The sequence below is a fragment of the Siphateles boraxobius genome, unplaced genomic scaffold (assembly GCF_051911475.1).
Source record: "Siphateles boraxobius isolate OS27281-9 unplaced genomic scaffold, OSU_SipBor_1 20, whole genome shotgun sequence".
Taxonomy (NCBI): Eukaryota; Metazoa; Chordata; class Actinopteri; order Cypriniformes; family Leuciscidae; genus Siphateles; species Siphateles boraxobius.
In genome coordinates, this window is record NW_027508811.1 from 12,367,576 (window position 1) to 12,389,596 (window position 22,021).

Below are 22,021 nucleotides of genomic sequence, written 5' to 3' on the forward strand. Positions count from 1 at the left end.
GTCTAATCAGCATCTTTATATGCTACACCTGTGAGGTGGATGGTTTATCTTGGCAAATGAGAAGTGCTCACTAACACAGATTTAGACACATTTGTGAACAATATTTAAGAGAAATAGGCATTTTGTGTACATGGAAAAAGTCTTAGATCTTTGAGATCAGCTAATGAAAAAGGGGGGCAAAAACAAAAGTGTTACATTTATAATTTTGTTCAGTGTATTTATCTGTCTTTTGTTCAAAATCTTTTTTTCTTCTTTTTCTGAAGCCTTTGTTTTCTGACCTTTTGATGAATTGTGGTGAAATGCCATTCGAGCATACATCAAAGCCTCTTAAATCGTACAGAAGATTGCAGTCTGACGTTATTATGCTCAATGAAATCACTAAATTTATAGGCTAGTTAGTCTGGAAAATACTGTCATAATAATGTAATATAATAGGTATAATACTGTATACCTAACATAAAGTATACAAAGACATAAAATTATTTCCTTTATAAACTAAATTGTATATTTTAATACTTCTTGGAAGGACTGCTAGAGTTGCACACGCCTCTCATAAGTTCTTAAATCGGAAAGTAAAGTACACACTACAGGCCTAGTAATAACTAGCTAGTTTGTAATTTTTTTTTTTTTTTGGCTGCACCATTTGTTCTTAAGACAGATCGTAGCTAGTAGGTGGTGAGCTCTCTGTAAAGTAATGCGTAGTCACAAATTGTGACGTTTACCCTCAGAGACCCAAAAGCAGCCTTTAAAAATGTGAGCAGAAGTTCATCCTTCATTCTAACTTCTTTTGCCTCACGTATCCAACGGTAAAAAATAAGTTTCCATTTAATACGATACTATTCATCACATATTACATCATAGATATTTTTATATGTAAATAACATTCCAAAACTGTATTTGAAATTAATAAGGATCAATAAATGAACAGTGACACAAAAAACATAAGAAATTACATTTATTTATTATGACTGATTTTATTTGACATACAAAATGGATAGATGCACACAGAAGCGTGCTGTAGGACAGGTTTGTGTTGAAAAGCCTCTAACAAATTTATTCACAATGTTCTCTCTCTCTTAAAATGTAACCAAGAGTAAATGTCATAAATATATGTCATAAATATATAAATATATGAAGTATGTTGGGTAAAACATGAGCTTATTGAACACGATCAATCTGCTGTTTTATTTCAACAGTTACTCCTGATTGTAGGCTTCCGAAAACATTTAGTTTATGCGTAGTTACGAATCAACTAAGTTTAAAGGTGCAAAGCAAAAATATTTAGTAGTGAGTAAGTTGTAACTTAGGGCCCCTTTATGTCAAAACTAGGTTAAGTTGTAACTTGCGCAGTGTTGGTGCAACTGGCCCCTGTAGACCTCAGCAGTCAGCACAGTATATAAAAGACTAGAATATGTTGTTTCACAGTCTTTTTGGTGGTCATTTTACAACCCCAAATCAAAAAAAGTTGGGACATTTTGTAAAATGCTATAAAATCAAGAATCTGTGATTTGTTCATTCTATTTAACCTTTTATCAACTGACAAAGTACAAAGAAATATTTTCCAATGTTTTCACTGACCAACATAATTGTATTTTGTAAATATGAACAAATTTTGATTTTGATGGCTGCAACACACCCCAAAAAAGTTGGGACAGAGACATGTATGACACTGTGTCACATCACCTTTCCTTTTAATTACACTTTTTAATCATTTGGGAGTTGAGGATACTAATTGTTGGAGTTTTGCCCAATCTTGTCTGATACAAGACAGCCGCTCAACAGTCTGTGGTCATCGTTGCCTGATTCTCCTTTTCATGATGGGTCATACATTTTCCATAAGAGACAGATCTGGACAGCAGTAAACAGGCAGGCACATCCCTTCTATGGTGCAGAGTGTCTAGAAACCACTCAGTTTTAGCATGTGCAGAATGAGGCCTGGCATTGTCTTGCTTCCCAGGAAAGATGTCATCTTGTTGGCAGTTTATGTCTCTGTACAATCCAAATATATGCCTCCATGTCAATGGTACCTTCACAATAATACAAGTTACCCATACCGTTTGCAATGATGCACCTCAATACCAGCACAGATGTTTGCTTTTGCACCTGTCGCTGGTGAAGGTCTGGTTGGTCCCTTTCGTCTTTGGGACTGAGAACTTGATGCCCATTTTCTCCCAAAAACAAGCTGAAACATGGAGTCATCGTACCACAGCAGACATTTCCACTTTCTTCTAGACCATCTGAGATGAGCTCAGGCCCAGAGAACTCACCGGCATCTCCACATAGAACTGATGTAAAGCTTTCTCCTTGCTTAACAGAGATTCAAGTGGCATTTCTTGATGCAGCGTCAAACTGTGTTCAGTGAAAACGGTTTTCCAAATTACTCCTGAGCACATGTGTCTGTATTTAACGGATTAGCATGATGGTATCTTGTTCAATGCCATCTGAGGGCTCAAAGGTTACGCACATTCAACAGATGTCTGCTGCCTTACCTAACACAGACTGAGATTTCTCTGGATTCCCTGAATCTGGTGACAATATTATGTATGGAAGATGAGGAAAGGCATAAATTCTTTGCAATCTTGCATTGAGAAATGTGATTTTTTAGTTGTTTGACAATTCTCTCAAGATATTTGGCACAAAGTGATGAGCCATGACCCATCTTTGCTTAAAAAGACTGAGAAGCACTTTTACACCCAAACATGATACCCTTAACTATTACCAATTCACCTGCTCATTGTGGACTGTTTCAAAATAGTTGGATAAACTAATTTGGATAATCTTTTCACTTTTATTTGGTCTCTGTCCCAACTTTTTTTGGGGTGTGTTGCAGCCATCAAAATCAAAATGTGTTCATTTTTACAAAATACAATTATGTTGGTCAGTGAAAACATTGGAAAATGTTTCTTTGTACTTTTGCCAGTTAATAAAAGGTTTATATAGAATGAACAAACCACAGATTCTTGATTTTATTGCATTTTACAAAATGTCCCAACTTTTTCTTATTTGGGGTTTTACTGCACAATAACTTATTTCATGTTAAATGTTAATTTGAACTCTCAAGATGATAATTAAACCAATCAATTTAGGAAACATATTTAGGAAACATGTTCAGGAATAACAGTATCTGTTTGTGTTGACAAAAATATAATTATTTCGATATGTATCGATCGATACAGAAATATCTGAAACTGTTCCAATACTTCTTTTCCACAGTATCGATACACTGATACTAGCAGCAAATTCTTGCTCTCTCTTCTCTCCGATGGTGAAATGACACACACCCGGCTCCTCTCACTCACTCGTCTCATTCGCTCCAGTTGAATAGTGCTTGTATTACGCATAATTTTACTCATTCCCGCAGGTTTCGCTCTCACACCAAAAGCACATACACCACTGATCTATAATTGGCGCTCTCATACAGTCGCCTGTCAAACAGCTCGCGAGTACCAAATTCACTTTAAAAAAAAAATGTATTACTTATTTACTTATTGCACTTAAATGGTCAAATACATACAAAGTTGTCAAAATGCCTGTCTTGCCAAGTATTCAGGTAAAAGCAGTCAGTTGTGGAACATTGAGAGAACACATGCTGTATAACAGTATATTGGGTCCGTGCATTGCTCTTAAAGTGACAGCAGCCTAATAAACCTGTTGCTTTCTGTCATGTTAATCAAAGAAAAAAAGACAAAGAGAAAATAACTCACTGATCTTGTTTTATAACTTTACTTGTAAGCATTAATCTATATTTATGTATGGCAGTTTTCCCCATGGTATTGGAAATGGTATCGAATATCAATATTTTTCAAGGTATTGTATCGAAGTCGGAAATTCCAGTATCGTGACAAAAGGAGTATCTGTCATACTTTACAACCTCAGTGTGACTGGGTGGGCTAAGTTTCTGAATACTCAAAAGGCATCATTGACATGTAAATAATATTTTATTGTCAAAGTAGTTTGTAACTTTGCAGCTTAGTCTCAGTAGCTTGTCCTCATGGGGAGGAAGTTTTGAGTAATAAATGTTTAAAACATTTTTACACGTACATCAAACTTGAAATTATTTATTGGAGAACTATTGCTGATCTATAGAACAATGTCGTAGTAAATTTGATAAATTATGTCTCTATGAGTGCCTTTGTCCAGTCTTTAACTTGATTTTCAACAAGCCTATTTCACACATCACACATTCTGTAAGTGAAATAGTAACAATAACAATAAATAATAATTAGTGCTAATGTGTCTAATAAACCACCAAAACTAGATTGAAAATGGGACACAGACTCTTCAAAAGAGAAGCAGCCTCGAGGTTCAGATCGATCAAACGAGTCAGGCGACTCTTTTTATGTCCTCTGAGGTATTTAAGGCTGTATCTCTGTCATGGGGTGCGACAGACACCCTTATCCAGGACGTCTCTGTGTAATTACATGTGAGAGGACCGTCATTTCAACACCGCTCCCCTCACTAGATGAAAGACAGGTAAGACATAGTCATGTAATTGGCCCTCTCATTGAGGGAAGAGGTACAGAGAATGGACGGGTTTGTTTCGATATGTTGCGTTTATACTTGTTCCCACGTTTCTCTCTCTCTCTCCTTCTCTCCATCTCCAGTCGATTATGGGTCATTATTTCCAAAGTGTCTGTGCCTTCAGGACAGATGTGTAACTTGTGGCGCTAAAGTGTCCAGGCCTCATTTAGGACACATTTACACAGTCCACACCACTGTATAACTGTCACTCGACCTAAACATGCTCACTGCTCAAAAACAAATACATGCTCAAACACAGCTGTAAGCAAGCGTATGAGACGTGGGTGGACACATCAACTAACAAAGACTCGCTTTTTTGCCTGTCAGACACACTTGGTAATTTAAATCAATGAAACAAAAGCTTTCTTGCACTTAATAACGAGGATGTGTACACAGCAACATAATCGTTATTTGTTACTGACAGCCTGCGTGCTGAAGATTTAAGCAGCAAATGACTGCGAGATAGACACACGTCTTCTTTTCTCCATAATTTTACTTTCAACATTCTAGAACTAACACTAAAAGTACCAAATTTGTATTTGGAAGTGATTGTGAGGGACTTGATGTTACAGTGATGGCATCTCAAAATAATAAAAAATAAATAGATAATTAAAAATAATAAAGAAATAACAGTTTGTAATAAACAAGTAAGAGTAAATACAAATAAATAAGTAAATAATAAGAGAAGAATAAAATAAAGTAAATAATAGCAAATAAAAGAATATGTAAATGAACAAATAAATATATAGATATATAAATATCTAAAATCGGTTTCGCAAAGTATAAAACCTGTGCATGGGAATAAGTTAACCCTCACAGATCCCTGTAGAGTCTTTGTTGTGCCTAAATCCCTGTTATGGACAGATGGTAACATAAAGACCTCCACCAAAAGTATTTTCTGACCCCGGAACAGAAGTTAGTCTTTCATGCCAGTTTGTTTCTTCCACCTGTCCCTGAGTGACATACTGTAGGGTACAGCTCTTACATCTCTCCTGACAGACCGGAGTATACACACAAAGACTCCCTCTGGGTCTGTCCCTCCGAAAGCATCTTCTATCTAACCTCTCTATCCCACGGCCTGCTGGATGTCTGTCTGTCCCAGCTCATGTCAGCTATTAAGATTCAAGTTTCAGTTGTTTATTGTTAAAATGCTACAAATCACACAAAAGGTTGCTTAACTGCGCTGTATGTGACATAATAGTAGAGGCGGCTCAGACATACTGATTTTGGTGCTATAGAAAGAATAAGGCAAACTAGTTTCATCTCTCTCATTCTGCACCAAAAGACGAATGTAATCTGTCATCTTGCAAGGAACTAAATTTATTTTCAAAACAGCAAATGTCTTTTTTTATTGTCATTGGCTTTTTAGCAGTTGGATATTGGATGGTTCATGCTCAATTCTCCTATTTTTATATAATTACCTTTGCCGTCATCTGAAGTTCATCTTTAAAAACAATAATTATTTAACAACACTGTAATCTTTAGCAAATCTCATAATGAATATCCATTTTTCATACTGTACGTCAGGGGTCAGCAACCTATTGGCATGTGGAGGGATAATCACTGACAAGTGACAATAGCTAAAGAGGTGTATGCATTTCATTTAAATAAAGTCCTTCGAACTTGCATACTGACATACATTTTGGCGTAATCCTTTCTCATAGTGTCACAGCCTATTTTAGTTAGGTACTATAAACACGATTAAAGTGTGAGATTTTAACTTGCGCTAGCATGCCGATCCGACAAACTATTCGCCCGACCAGAGGTGCACGCTTCAGTGATTATCCTTCTGCGCACCATAAGGTTGCCGACCACTGCTGTACATTATAATTTTACAAAATAATAGGTGTAGTATCTACAGTGATTTATTTATTTATATTTAACAAAGTATAGACTTTGACTATAAGCCATTTATCGGTTATGTGACATAATATGAAAATATTGATGTGCTTGCTGGTTGAATTATCAGCTTATTTCGACCAGAATTTTAATATACATTCATCTTTACTTATTAAAGATCAATTATGTTTTTTATCCTTGAAATCAATCGTTTTTAAAAGCTACTAGTTTAGGCATCACACTATTATAATGTACAATATTAAATACTCATATTCATTTTGAGATTTGTTAAAGATTACACTTAACAGAGTTATTTAATCATTAGTGTTAAATTTAAGTGAGTGTTAGATAATGGCAAAGTTAACCTTAATGAGGAAGTACAATTAAATATGTAATATTAGCCATATATCACCAATTAATATATAAATATTTATAATAAAAATAAATTATTCTAATATCATACAGCCATACAAACCTCAACACTCACTGTAGACCATAGTCACATACAGAACTCCGTAAGGAGAAAAAACACTCTCTACCCCCTGGTCTGACAACATGATGTCAAAAATCAATCTTTAAAGAAAGTCCCACCGCTTCACTTCAAAATTAATCAATCAAGAAGAAACACCCTGCCCACATCTCAGCTTTCACTTCAATAAACATCTTCACAGCCTTCATGTGTCAAATCCTGCTCTTCCTCCCCATAGACCTCAGGTCTGGCTCAGTTCTGTGCGGAGCACTCAGAGTCCGCAGCGAGATGTGCAGGGGCGGCAGAGTTTAGAACGGGCGCACGGAGAGTTAATGAAGCCACACCAGTCAGCATGGCCGTCCATCTGTTTCCTTAATCCTCGTAAACATGAGCCACACTGTGATAGGGCGCTAGCCAACCCCATTGCTGTGACTTACAGACATAAGGACAGTGCTCACTGTGAATGGATGGATGGGCAAGGAGGGGTTTGGGAGAGTGTTGGCCGTGACAGCTTATAGGAGATGTCCCAGTGAAGCATTGGGTCTGCAAGTAGCTGCACCGTGCTCCACTCACCTGCTAATCGGAGCAGAGAGGTGGAGCAAAACTGAGTGTGCAGAAAGGTGAGAGTGAGGTCGGCCGTGCCGTCCATCTGTCCATCAGCAGGTAAGAGGCTTGGGGCACAGAAGATGGGGCATAAGTAAAAATACATGTACACAGAAAGAATATCCAAATATTACGCCAACAATACACGCAAATATGACAATCTAGATGGGATTGAGGTAAAGTGTCAAAAGACAGAGCAAAGCATGTTGGGTTTGCACAAGTGAGGTGTGTGAAAACACACCTGATTGACAGGCCTTATGAACATGGACTTGCTGTGAATCCCAGTTAAGATCCCCTCTGCTTCACTGAACTGTCCAATACGTGCTTTCTCAATCATCCCATCACCTAAAACCTGTCAGATTCTGCTACCTATCACACCCCTTTTAAACCGAGATGGTGCTGGTTCTCGCGCCAGAGCCCACATTTCAATTGATGGGCGAGCTGAACAATGACGTATTGCAACTGGCTGTTACATTTTTTGTAATTTGTTTGAGTTTTGAGAACATATTTTAACATCTAAATCAATCTGGCTTTCCTGATTTGATTCCGATTCCAATTCATTTGGGTATATTTCATTTATAATATTCACCCAGCTTATTTTTTTCTGCTAATAAATTATACAGTATTTTAGACTCATTTAAACCCGTAATTTGTCTTTTTTAACTATTCATGAAAAGAACCGACTTGTAATAATTATTTTCAGGAATCAGGATACCCTGGTTGCTCTGTGTTTTTGATTAAATAATAATAACGGGTTCATGAAAGTCATTAAAACTTTTGTTTGTTTTTATGTGAAGCTCATAAGGACAACTCAACAGAAACACAGTATTTGTATTGCATTACATTCAACATAGACTGCAAAACATTCACATTTGATATTTGGGACTATTCAAATGAAGACTGTGATTATTCGAAAAATCTCTATATTTACCCAGTTCAAAAGCAGGTTTAAGAAGCATTACAGAACCAATTTATCCTGATTCACCTTCTTATGCAGTGGAAAAACATTAAACGTTCAAGATTGGGCAGCGGCTCCAGAACCAGAACCTGGTTGGTGGAAAAACAGCTCCACAGTCTGGGAGTCATGCCAGAGGGTGTGGAAGCGGCAACAACACGCACTCCATGAGGATTAAGCATCACTATTCTGCCTGTTCCAGGACAAGCCCAGATGTCAGGGTGCAGCCAAAATCCACGACACTCATCCCAAGGGTGTTGACTGTGGAACTAGGCCTCTTGGACTAGACATGACCTGCTTTGGATGAGTAAAGATTGACTGTCAATTGGGCTCATGTGTAAAGGTCAAATCCTACGCAGAAACTCCAGTGCATAAAACATTTACTGCATTGCTGTTACTGTGAAACTCTATTTGAAGACCTCTCTCTATATATATTTATTAACATTTATACACTTCTCTTGAGTGTCAAACACCACATTCTCATTTCCTGGTCAGGCAGAGTCCGAGTTGCTCTGTTACAAAAGCACATTGTGTGTGGCCTTTTACATCTGGCACAAAGAAAACTAAAGCGACACCACAAGAGGACATTACTCTTTGGTCACACACCATCAGACTGCCTTTACCAGCACGCCACACACACAGGGGATGTTTCGTTCCAGCACTTTGACATTGAAAACCAGCCGGTGAGCAAGCATGTGTGTGTTCTCGGGTAAGACATGCTACATCCCTCCCAAGAGGTCCTCTGCAGCATGCAAACCATGGTAGAACCCTAATAAAACCCCCCTAGAGATCCTCAGATCCCCATATTCCTCTATCCCTGGGGCAGATGGGAGTCTTAATAGGCGTTAAACTCTGAGAGATAGGATTCTCTATACCGCCTTTCAAAGGCAACTCCACTAACCCCCATCACAATAAAGGAGCCAGAAAGAATGAGAGCACAAGAGGGAGTGCGCAAACAGGAGTGGAATGGAGATTCAATGGACTAGTAAAAAGAACAAGAGAAAGGTGTTTGACAATAAAAACAATGAAATACTGAAAAGAGATGATGGCTGAAGAAATGTATATAAAATCAAATTTTTCCCCATTTACATTTTTTTTTATGGATTTATGGATGTTTTCTTATAAATGTTTGTCTAATCAAATGAATTCATAGAAAATGTACTATGTAAAAACTTTTAACCACATGTATTACCTTTCAATAATACAGTATTTTTTTTAAATAAAATGAAAATATATCAGTTGATTTAGAATTTAAAATGTGATTTTTTTTATGAACTATTATATTAGTATTTCTGAAAGGCTTTTATTTTGTGTGAGGAAATTTGAGTTTGTGTGTTTTTAATTAAATTTGTAGGAATAGATAACCTTTCAACACTTGCCCCGTACACTACTCACTGTGTAAATGCATTTTTTTAAGGTGTCAAAAGTCAAAGTTATTTCAAGCAACAATCGACAGCATTCTACAGACTTGCATTTACCTGGAATATTCCTTTATATCAGTGCAAACTATCATCTCTCCTCTGTGTGAGACACAGAAGCAAAATAATATAGTCACACCTGGGCATAAGCCACAGATTGGCTGAGGTCTAATCTTCAGGCATGGACTGGGTTGAACTTCCTTTGAAGGCTAAGAAGATGAGGGAAATCTCCATGGCCTCAGAAAGTCTCTCTCTCAAGGCAGCAAGCACAAAGGCAGGTGGACCGCAGGAGTCCTATTCACGTGGCCCTGGCACCACCGCTTCCAGACCCCTGCCGAAAGGAATCCGACATGCTACCCAGACACCCACAGGCATCATCAGGGGGTCTGAGCTGAAGGCCCTCTACTCCTGATTTTTATAACTCTTTTAACTTTCACATATTACTTTCAAGATCCTGATCCAAGCAGTCGTTTGCCAGTCAGACTCAGAAAAGAAGATTAGAGTGCAAAAAAATAACAACTTACAAGTCACATCCATCTATCAATCAAAATGAGGAGTTTGGGTTCTCTAGCCAGCATAACTCAAAGCAAACTGTTTGACAAACTGAGCTCCTAGATGTCTGTCATGCAGTTGGGCCTAGAATGGAGTTACTGTATGCAGCAGTTGCTGGACCCTGCCAGACACAGCAGCCTGGGGAAAGGCTTTCCGCCAAAGACACTGTTGGCTTGGCATGAGCATTGGCTGCAGGTCTGGCTCATTATGAAATATTCAGGCATTGCGAGTTTCCTAGAAAGGAAGAATGAAGATTGGAGCCATTATGTTGGCGTTAGCAAGAAAAAAAGATGAAAGGCTTGGTCATATGTACAGTAAAGCCCCGGGAATTCCGACTAAAACCTGTTGGCTCTTGGCGGTGCTGTTTCTGAGAACTGAATAAGAAGTGTGACTATGAATAGAAGGCCGAGACAGGAAACACAAACATACACTGTCAGTCACTCCTTCGCTACCTAAAGGAGGTGCGAGCACGCCGACCCCTCCTCCCTCTAGCCCTTCACCCCACAAACAACCCCACACACGGTGGCAGAAAAGAGTCCCATTCAGTTCTCTATTCAACCCCGGCACAAAGCCACCCCACCGAGTCATTCTTCTACGGACCCCGTCACTCTCCGCCCCTCCGACCCACCACCACCACCCAGCTGCCGTAAACCCGGGAGGGGTGAAGAGCCTTCCTCTCTTGTATTCTCATTCAACTATCCACTCCTCGCTTTGACTTCATTAAATTCTCTTTCTTTGCTTTCCCATCATTCACCCATCGCTTTACACACAAATGTTCACCCTCAACTTTCTCTGAACGGCTTCTCTGTTCCTCTAGTTCACGTACCCTTGAAGTCAATGTTTCTGCTGCTGCTGCAAGTCCAACTAGAATTTTGCAATATCAGCTGGTCGTTATTGCATAATAAACCCAGAAAGGACGATGACGTGATGCTGAAGAGGTTTATTTTGTGATAATGACCATTAGACAATGCTTAATTGCAAGACAATACCAAATAAATAAATAAACAAATAGACACATATTAATTTCAATATTGATTTGAGTTGAAATTAGTTATCATCTAACCTAAATTACAATGAAGGATCTAGTCCAATATAAAGTAGAAAACAACCGGCCTATTAATCTGCAATCCGAGTTGCTTTTGTTGATTTTTGAGTTGATTATTGACTGGTTAGCTATATAATATTTAAACAAAAATTTTGAAGCTGACATGAAACAGAAGTTGTGATAGTCTTTTCTTCACTGTAGTGACATATATGACCTAAGAAAAATGTAGGGCAGGATTTGATTTCATCCTCGGGAATTGACTGGGTTGCAGGAAGTTGGGCGTTACGAACTATATATGGGCAATTCCATGCAAAGGTCATCTTTACCATGAAAAAAAATTTTTTTAACAAAAAGAACAAAACCCTTTTTAAGTTGTCCATTTAGGTCTGTAATATACTGTATTAATGTGCTTTAACAAAAATTTTAAGAAAATTGCCTTGTTTATCCAACAGATATGAGGTGAGCAACAATGCTTAAATTACATTTTCAACCAGCCATATTACAAGCTTTCAAAAAAAGGTATCAAAGACCCCCCCTTTTTAAACTTTATTTTAACAGTAAGCATTTTGCAGAAAGATGAAGGCATGCCTGAGAAATAAATATACTAATTTGGTCATAACAGCACTGCCTGTTGAATTTATAAGGGCTATAACAAAGAGGTCTTGATGCTTCAGTGAACTGTCACGTCCATAACGTTTTAAAGGTTTAGTTTATTTAATATGACAATTATAAATGCAAATAACTTGAAACTTTATTTACAAAGCTAAATTATGTTTATGCTTATTAGGATAGACAATTCATCTCACTACTTTGCTCTGAACAACCATAATAATGCGTTACGGACATGACCGTTACGGACGCTTCATATTAAATCATGCATATGACTATTGTGATCTATTTCAAGACAGAAATGATTTTGGCCACATCATTTCAAGTTTTGTTTTGTAGAAAATTTAGTTTTGTATAAATTGTATCTTAAAGGTGCAATGTGTAAAAATTGAGTATCTATTAACAGAAATGCAAAATGACATCCATAACTATGTTTTCAGTGGTGTATAAAGAACTTACTTAATAAACCGTAACGTTTTTATTACCTTAGAATGAGACATGTATATCTACATAACCGCGGGCGACCCCTTCTATGAAGGTTGACATATTGTGACGTCATGTTTCTACCGTAGCCGAACGCGAACAAACAGCGCTACAGAGCGCGTTTCGTCACTACCTTGAAAGAGAAGCAGCAGAAAGCTAGAAGCCATAAACACCGTGAGTTGTGACTTTTCCCTTGTCAGTGGTGTAAAATATGAAGTTGGATTGTTTCATGTAACTTAGTTCTTCTCCCTCGCTGTGTTATGGCTTTGCTATGTGGGGATAAACGTGCTGGTTACGTTTGTGAGACACCTGATTAGTACTCTTCTCATTGACCGTAAAACAGTTACAGGAATCACCAACCCGTCGATCGCGGTCGACAAGTCCATCTTGGAAGCATTTTAAGTCGATCGAGAAGTCGATCTTTGCTTAATCTGGCTATTCTCTGCTATCTCAGACGACGATATGTTTGTCCCATTTTAGCCACCGTAGCTCCTTCGAAAGGGAGGGGTGAGCAGTGGGCTGCGCCCTTAGTGCAACTCTCAACCGAACCGCTAGATGTCGCAAAAAATCACACACTGCACCTTTAATTTGAAATCTAAGCTTCATCAACCAATTGCCTGGGTGCGAACACTTGCAACACGTAAACTTGGGCGCGTCTCATAACTGAACAGAAACTCAACGTATGCCTCTCAGAAATATAGCCAATCTATAGAAAGATTGCAAAGATCAAAACGAAAAGAAATAGGCAACTCTCTGATTGTGTAATCTTTATGTGCTTTTTCCACCACCACGTCCCTTTAGAGGCTCGGTACGATCACGCTGACAAAATAATAATAGGCTAAAAATATTGCGTTTCAAATATTTTGTCAAATCATTTTTCTACGAAATAAAATGTGATGATTTTGACTCGCGACTGTGCATTAAAATCCATAAACTGCCCGAAAACCGTGAGATCATTTAGACACATTTCTTTCATTCAACGAACAAAATGAACGAAATGACTCGAAAAAAGATTTGTTCATTTTGATGAACGAGTTTGAACAGGAGAGTCACGAACGCGCATCACAGAACAGAGCAAGGCGAGCATTTGTGCTTATAAAACTTAAACTTTTTAATTTATTTTTGAAATGACCAATCGTTTCGCATGATAAGACCCTTATGCTTCGTCTGGTGTCGTTTAAAGCCCTTTGAAGCTGCACTGAAACTGTCATTTGGACCTTGGACCGTTTGGTACCCAAAGAAGTCCATTATATGGAGAAAAATCCTAGAATGTTTTCATCAAAAACCTTAATTTCTTTTCGACTGAAGAAAGAAAGACATGGACATCTTGGATGACATGGGGGTGAGTAAATTATCAGCAAAAGTTTTTTAAAAAGTGAACTAATCCTTTAAGCATGAACGAATGAAATACATAAATCAAATAAATACCTTCACCCTCATCTTGTCTCATTGTTAATTATTTTACATATTGAATTAAGGTGTACAGTAAGATCCAAGCTAAAAAAATAACTAATTCATAATTGGGGGCTGGGGGATCGGAATCTTCAGAATCATTTCAGACAGTCTTCTTAATGTGAAAACACAGCCATTATACGTCAACAAAAGTGCCATGATGGTTTGATTGTTGATTTTCCAAACAGATTCTATGCATTTCAGACGCGTCACATCCATAACAGGGTTGTCGTCACATCCATAATGTTGGTTTTTCCTCATAATACACTTCATAAAAATATATATATTTTAAACATTGATATTTTTATGTTCAGCTAAGACCCCTTCATCATGTGGATAGCAATATTTATACATTGGATTTAAAAGTTCACAGACTTTAAAGGAAATCGAACAGTATACCAAAAACTCATTTCCCGTCACATCCATAACGCATGCATGTTTTCCTTTTTTGGGGGTGCTTAAATATATTTTAGAAAAACATATTTTGCCTGTCAATTCCCCAGATTGGGTGCTCTGAGAATATGCATTTCCAATTTAAATATTGTAAGAAGTTTTTTTTTTCTGAGACATTTCACCTGTTAAAGTGAGTTCAAATGTCACATCCATAACGCTGGAATTACCCATATATATAATTTTTCCAAAATAGTTTTAACTACAGTGAACTATCCTGGTATAAAAAGACATGCAGCAAAATGATATGGCAGACATGAAAGTAGCAAGTTATGTTGCATGATCAACAGTGAAATATGCATAAATTATTATACATAAATATATGACTGCTGAATGCAACAACGGACCAATTAGAATCAACAACAGAGACTCGTGTAATAAATAATTTTAACCTTGTCTCTTCTTCCTTCCTCTCCCACAATCTCTCTCTCTCTCCTGTTTGTTCCAGATTTATGGTGGTGTACATGCACAGTATTGGCAAAGCATTAAAAATGTCCACCATTAATACAGAAAAGCTCCAGGCATCGATAAGAACCTTAATAAAAGCATCTGCACTCAACGATCAGCTCATCAAACGCTCCTCTCTGTCGCTGTCCCTCACTCTTCCTCCTCCTCTCGCCCCGTCGTTGTCTTCTTCTCTCAGACTGTGCCAAGGACTTAATGATGCTTGAATGCCAATGCTTCTGACTCTTGACTTTTCAATCTCACTCTCTTTTTTTTTAATAAAGTCTATTTAAAAGGCAATCCCTGGGCTCCATCTATCTCAATACATCTCTCTAAGATATATTTCTCTGGCTTCCCCTCTATCTCTCCCATTCTTAAGCATTAGATGGATAAGGCTGCACTTTCTGAAACTGTCTGATCCTGATCTTGATCTTCACACACACTTTCCCACATAAACGCATGGATCATTCTGTGTACTAGAAACACAAAATCAACAGAAAAATCAAGTACTTGAGAATTCTGGGACTGAAAACGCCTTTTTTATAATTTATCTGTACAGTAAAGGGTGTATGCATCAGATAGAAGTGTTTGGCTGGTGAATGGCATCTCATTTTTAATGCTCTGTGAAGTTTAAAATATGGATGCACTGATGTGCATGTACACCACCATAAATTTGCACCATATTTATGATTAAAAAAAATACAGTTTAAATTTTATATTGTGAAATACAGTATAATTACAATTTTAAAAAGTTTTCTATTTTAATATTTTAAATGCAATTTATCCGTGTAATGGCAAAGCTGAATTTTCAGTGGTTATTACTGGGTCTTCAGTGTATAATATTATAATATTAAATATATATGTGTGTGTGTGTGTGTGTGTGTGTGTGTGTGTGTGTGTGTGTGTGTGTGTGTGTGTGTGTGTGTGTGTGTGTGTGTGTGTGTGTGTGTGTGTGTGTGTGTGTGTGTGTGTGTGTGTGTGTGTGTGTGTGTGTGTGTGTGAAAATGAAAATGTCCTTGACACTTAAGATGTAGATTTATTACAGGAGTCCGAAGAATGCAAGAATTTTTGGAAAGCTGTGAAAGAAATGATAGAGAAGATCCTTGATGTTAACATTCCACTGTCACCTTTACTTTTTTATTTCCTTAATATACAAAGGAGATCAAGTTAAAAAAGAAAGAGTATAACTCATGATTATATGTATTCTTCAAGCAAAACGGCTAATTTCTTTAAATTTGGAAAAGTATTTGTACACCAAGTATAGGATGTTGGCTAAAAGAAATGGTAACAAATATGTCAATGGAAAAGATAACTTATATTTTAAGCGATAAATATACAGTTTTTGATGGAGTTTGGGGACTATTCAGATCATTCTTAAAATGTGGTGAAGTTGGAAAGGTGTTAATAGAAGAAAAGAGGTGGTATTGAATATCAATGTAAAATAATGAGAAGCTTTTTTATGTTGTTTGTTCTATGTTACATGGTAAGTACATGTGTATAGTTAAAATGTAATAAAATAATAATAATCATAATAATAAATACTGACTGATACAGATATGTTGAAAATCATCTGACAGTTCAGGATGTAATCAAGTCAGGCGATAATGAAGTGCTACTAACAACTCAACAAGTGTCTGTCCCGACACACTCACGCCTGCATGCACAGACGACACGTCCAATACCACTTCAGGATTCTATTGCATCATAAACAGATCACAGACACAACCCACCGTAGACTGCTTTAAAATATTAAAAAGGGCCACTTTACATTGATGAATAATACAGTATGGGGGGTGAGTTGAAAACCAGCGATCTCCTCCAATGCCTTCTCCTCACCCCTCTCTCTGCCTCCCACAGTGGCCATAAAGCTAATGCACACCACAAGACTGGCGGTTCAGATCTCTGCCAGACCTCGCACAAATCCATGCATTCTTTCCTTCGCATTTCCCTTCCTCTAAACCTAATTACAAGGCTTACTGGTTCTCTTCCTACTTAAGTTCTCTCTCCTTTCTGCCTTTTGTAGATTTTGCATTGAAAACTGAATTTTGCCATGTGTATCTTACATTACACAGCAAGCAAACTCAACCACAGATGACCTGTTCTCAGAGATAACCAATTATCCCCCCACGCCCTGGACAACCAGCGGAGAATTCCGGCAGCCTTGCTTGGGAGGATCCGACATGTTATGCTCTCCAAACATGATGGGCATGCAAGAGCACACCTCCCTCCTCCATCTTGACCTTAGGCACTTCAGCTTGACCTATTCCCGCCCACTTTTCAACCAGCAGTGCTGGCCACTGGGCCTAAACTTAATCCTATTGAATTCAAAGCAGTCTCGAGTGTGTTATTTTCTCCAACTCACAAAACACGCGCACGCGAATCCAGACAGTGCGACTCCGTTACTTGCACAACAGCATACGTCTCCCGTCTCGATCCAGCTCAAGCATGTATACAGGGATGTTCTGCCAAACAAACACACTTGTATGCATACACAAACACACACAGTGAGGAGAAAAGCTGATGGGGCAAAGGAGACAGAAATGGGTTCCTGGCAGTCTGGGTAATTAATGTGTATGTCAACACTAAGAGAGCTGTACCATACAGGAAATCTGAGCTCAGCAAATCCACAATACAGACAGACGGGGGGGGGGGGGGGGGGGGGGAAGGTAGAATACAGGAATGGACAGAATGAGAGAGAAGATAAACGTTATCCATCTTGACTCTGATGTTTTATAGATGATATGAAATATGTGCTGGCATCTCCTCAACTAGAGACGGGCTTCTGCAGACGGTTCATGTATGCACAATGAGTTTCTTGCATACTGTATAGGGGAGACCTGGACAAATTGTCACACTTTTATATGACTGTGAATATTTCACAGAGTGGGTTTATCTAGTCCTTTTCTGTATGTCTTGATTACACAAAAAAGCAACTGAACATTTAAACTGTTATTGTTTAGGACAAAAGACGCAGATCACTGAACACACATCCAGCAGGGCATGTTGTCTCACTAAGGTATTATGTGTCACAACACTCTATTGTAAAATTTTGACAGGAAATCAATTCAATATATAAAACACAAATCAATTCATAAAACGGCAAAACTCTAGAAGCTGATGTGCAAAAACATCAAACGATTGAAAATCGTTATCTATACATTTTATAAATGTCTAACATTAAAAAACACACGTGAAAACTTGCCCAAATAAATATTCTCAGAACAGGTTTCAGCTTTTCAGATCAAGTTATTTTTAGACATCTTCCCTGTGAGACAACTAACCCCGGTTTTAAACCCCCAGGGCGAAATAGGCATGTTTTCTACGACGGACTCTTCTACAGGTAGGCTAGTTCATTAAGGGGAAGGACACTTAAACTACACATCCGTCTCCACATCTTAAATTGAATCAACCTCTCCTTTTTCTTTCCGATTTCTAAATCCCATTGAAAAACCAATCAGCTAAACGCTTTGAATGTGCGATTCCATGTCAATCTGATTACATATGTGGCCAGAGAGCAGAGAGGGAGAGAGAGATTTCTTTGACGCTTCATTGCTTCCCATCACTTCTAAGGTCAGACAGAAGGCAGGCTAGCCTTCATGCAGAAACAATAACACATCAAAATATGATCTACTCCTGAATATTTCTCCTTTGTATGATATATATGTATTACATCCATAAATTGTCAAATATGTCAGCAAATGGTTTGGTTATTTTTATTATTCATTTTCAGAATGGAGAACTTGCTGCACAATCATTGCTGCCAAATCAACTTTGTTTCCTCCAAATTCTTCCGTACAAAGTCCTTAAGCAATAGTGGGCATCTTAGGCCTTGTATATTACATCAGTGATTACAATTGAAAACAAAAATAAGCTACTTTTGACAATTTATTACTCAATACAATATTAAGATTTAAAAACATCTTCCGAGAAATGACTACCGCCACTTAATTAAGAGCATAGCATAAACTACGTCAAACCCGAAAAGTAAAATAAAAGAGAGGGACAGATTTTAAAGCAGCACACTTAAATTCAGAACTGACTATCTCTGGTTTCCCTCAGATGTTGTTTCCTTTTTAGTAGGTTTATTTTTTTTTCTGTCTTTCAGGAGCCAGGAAGGCATTGAGCTAAACCTTAATTACTCCATGAACACCAGGGGTTCTGCTTTTTATCCGCTGCTTGGAAGCTCAGCATGGCAAGCAGAAAGAGAGGAGATCAACAGAATATTCCTCTCTGAAGGGAGAGAGAGAGATGAGTGCACATGCAGCAGTCAAATCCCTTCATCTGGTTCTTAGTTATCTATCAAACTGCCTTACTACTGATAGATGGATGCACAGATAAACCACCACTGCACAGTTTGTAATATTTAAATTGAACAGTGCCACCTGTTATAATTAAGAAATAATGTGTGGATAGATTTAGTAATTTGGAACAACAAAAGCAATTGTTCAATGCATGTTTCTCCATAATTCCTCTATTAATGGTTCAGTCTCTCGTGCAAGGTTGTAGAAGCTAGTTTTAAGCAATAAAAAGTGTAGCCTAATAGACCAATGTAGCTTTATTTCAAACGACCAATGAATCATCTGATTATATATATATATATATATATATATATATATATATATATATATATTAAGAAAATCAAAAGGCATCACTAATAGCCTACTTGATAGTCGACAAAATACAAATCCTGCTTGACGACCTCACTATCACCAAACTTATCTGTGTTTTGGGTGTGTACGTATACTATGAATGAATGTCTGCTTAGAAAACGCACTCATGCGCTACAGTATGTTTGAAGACTGCATGTATAATTAAGTGTTTAGTACAATTTCTTAAACTGAAAAAATGCTCGTACCTGCATGGATCACAAAGGTTGCGCAGAGTACAACTAAACCGAGAAAGGGAGCGGGAGGCTGGTCGCGGTGTATCCACGCTGAGAGCATCTTCACCCAGTCACGCTACTGCCAAATTCCCCCCAGGTGCTCTCGCTCCAGTCGGCTGAAGTCTCGCTGAATCCTTTGCGAAGGATACTTCAAACAGTGTGAAATGTGGAGGCGGGATTCTCCTCAAACTTCACAAACTTACAAAAAAAAGACTGCAACGTGGTTTACAATAAAACCTTCTCACAATCTGCTCCAGAACTTTTCCCAAATAAGGACGCGATAAAATTGGAATTACAGTTAAACAAAATGTTCAATTAGGCACACTGCAATCCTCGTCGGTAGAAAAAAACAACAAGATAGCAGCCAACAACCTGCGTAACGTTAAAGTTCATCTCATTCACAACTCCACTGAAGCAGTCAACGCGTTTTCTCTGGAACTCTTTGAAAACAACCTTCCACGAGCGAATCGAAAACAAAAGTATTTGACAGCTTTATTCCTGCTGGGACGAGAAGGAAAAGTTGTCCGTGAGCGTTGAATATAATGCCATAGTTGTGAGATCTCCGCTGTTATCTGTGGAGCGCCATAGTCCTAACGCTGCCGCTCGTCTGTGTCTCGAGTACTGAGTGTAAACACACGAACGCGGGTATGAAAGCGCGAGCCTCCAGACTCTCATTTCCCATCAGCCAATCACCAACCTTCACAGACCCACACTGAGCGCTGGCGAACACAGACAAGAATTGAGATGTGAACGGAAACACGAAAAGCCCGGAGACGGACTCCGGGATTCACGAAGACGAAAAATATTTTATATATTAACAACAATGTTGTTACAACATTTATATAAAACACACACATACACACACACACACACACACACACACACACACACACACACACACACACACACACACACGCATGTATATAATATTATATACATAAATGCAGGCCTGTATATTTGAATGATAGCCTACAATGATTTTATTATTTAGCCATATTCTTTGTTTCTTAATCAAAGTGAGCTGCATTACTTTGCCAGTAGTAGTAGTAGCTACTGTTGTTGTTAAAATGTACTATATTTTAAACATACCAAAAGAAAATTGGTTTAGTTATATAGCCATGATATTCCATTTTGGCCTTTACCATGTAATTGCCTGTGTCTAATTCTGATCTTCTATGATTGTAATTAGGCTAATTAAGGGTGGTTTGATAATGAAGGATGGTAAGAATGTAGGCTATTAATGATAGATTCAGTAATAGTGTTAGTAACACAATTACAATTCACACTTTCACAGTCATGCATGCCTCCCAGCATTTTTCAATCAGGTTCAATCACTGCATACAATTCAAGTGAACCACAAGAGGGCGACATATCTTATATGTGCTTTTGACTCATTTCAGATGCTGAATATAGACTAATTGTACCGCTTGTCCATTTGGTTTCATTGCTACAATGCTACCCTTCCAAACACTGCAGTCAGAGCTCTCTGGTTTAGGTTGTGTAAGCAGGGGCTAACATCTAAACAGGTTATTCAAACGGCCATCTACTTACCTAAGGAACCAGAATCTTTTGAACTGTAAATTCAAAACAAATAACAACAAATAACTGTTGTTATGCAGGTAGAGGAAGACCTATTGGAGTCTGGGAATGGCAGAAGTTCCTGATCTACAGTATTGCTAAACCAGACATGGGAAAATGCTCCGTAAACAACTATTTTATGTTTATAATTTATATTTAATGAGAATTTAGACCTGATCTTAAATTGAAAAAAAATTCTGACATGGGTTTCATGGGTGCACAGGACTACTTTTACTTTGTCTCACCATATATCAGGTTAAATTCTTGTATACATTTTATTTACACCCGCTTAAGTGGCTAAAAAATAAATACCCACCCTGTGAAGACATCCTGTGAAGACACGTTAAAAACGGTTGCTAGAAAAATAAAGTCTCATTAAAAGTGTCAGACGATGTTCTTGTTAAAATGACAGTGTGGCCGTCTTTAATACAAACCAGGCGCGGATTTATGGGCGGGCCTGGGTGGGCACGTGCCCACCCAGATTGACAGGTGGCCCACCCAATCAGATTAATAAAAACGAAATTTTTAATTTGCATAATAATAATAATAATAATAATAATAATAATAATAATGAATTAAGTTTGGCCATTTACGGCCCGACGAACACTTTATATGATATATGACAAGCCTGAGCGCGTCCATCTCTGGCACAGCGCCAGCCAACGCGCGAACGCACAGTTTGAATCTGGCAGTTATGTCATGTCACTGTACATATTTTGTC

The 22,021-nt window shown here is 37.9% G+C and overlaps 1 protein-coding gene across 4 annotated transcripts in view; it reads right to left on the reverse strand.

The window, feature by feature from the left end:
* unc5b (unc-5 netrin receptor B) overlaps nucleotides 1-20,436 on the reverse strand; it is a 63,894-nt gene extending 43,458 nt beyond the window's left edge. For 2 of the 4 annotated variants that reach the window (XM_077236870.1, XM_077236868.1), the window contains exon 1: nucleotides 19,696-20,436. In XM_077236870.1, the coding sequence (XP_077092985.1) occupies nucleotides 19,696-19,783 (88 nt within the window). In that variant the 5' untranslated portion in view covers nucleotides 19,784-20,436. The remainder of the gene's footprint in view (nucleotides 1-19,695) is intronic. The other 2 variants (XM_077236871.1, XM_077236869.1) reach the window with 2 other exon arrangements.
* Between the last annotated feature and the right edge of the window lie 1,585 nt (nucleotides 20,437-22,021).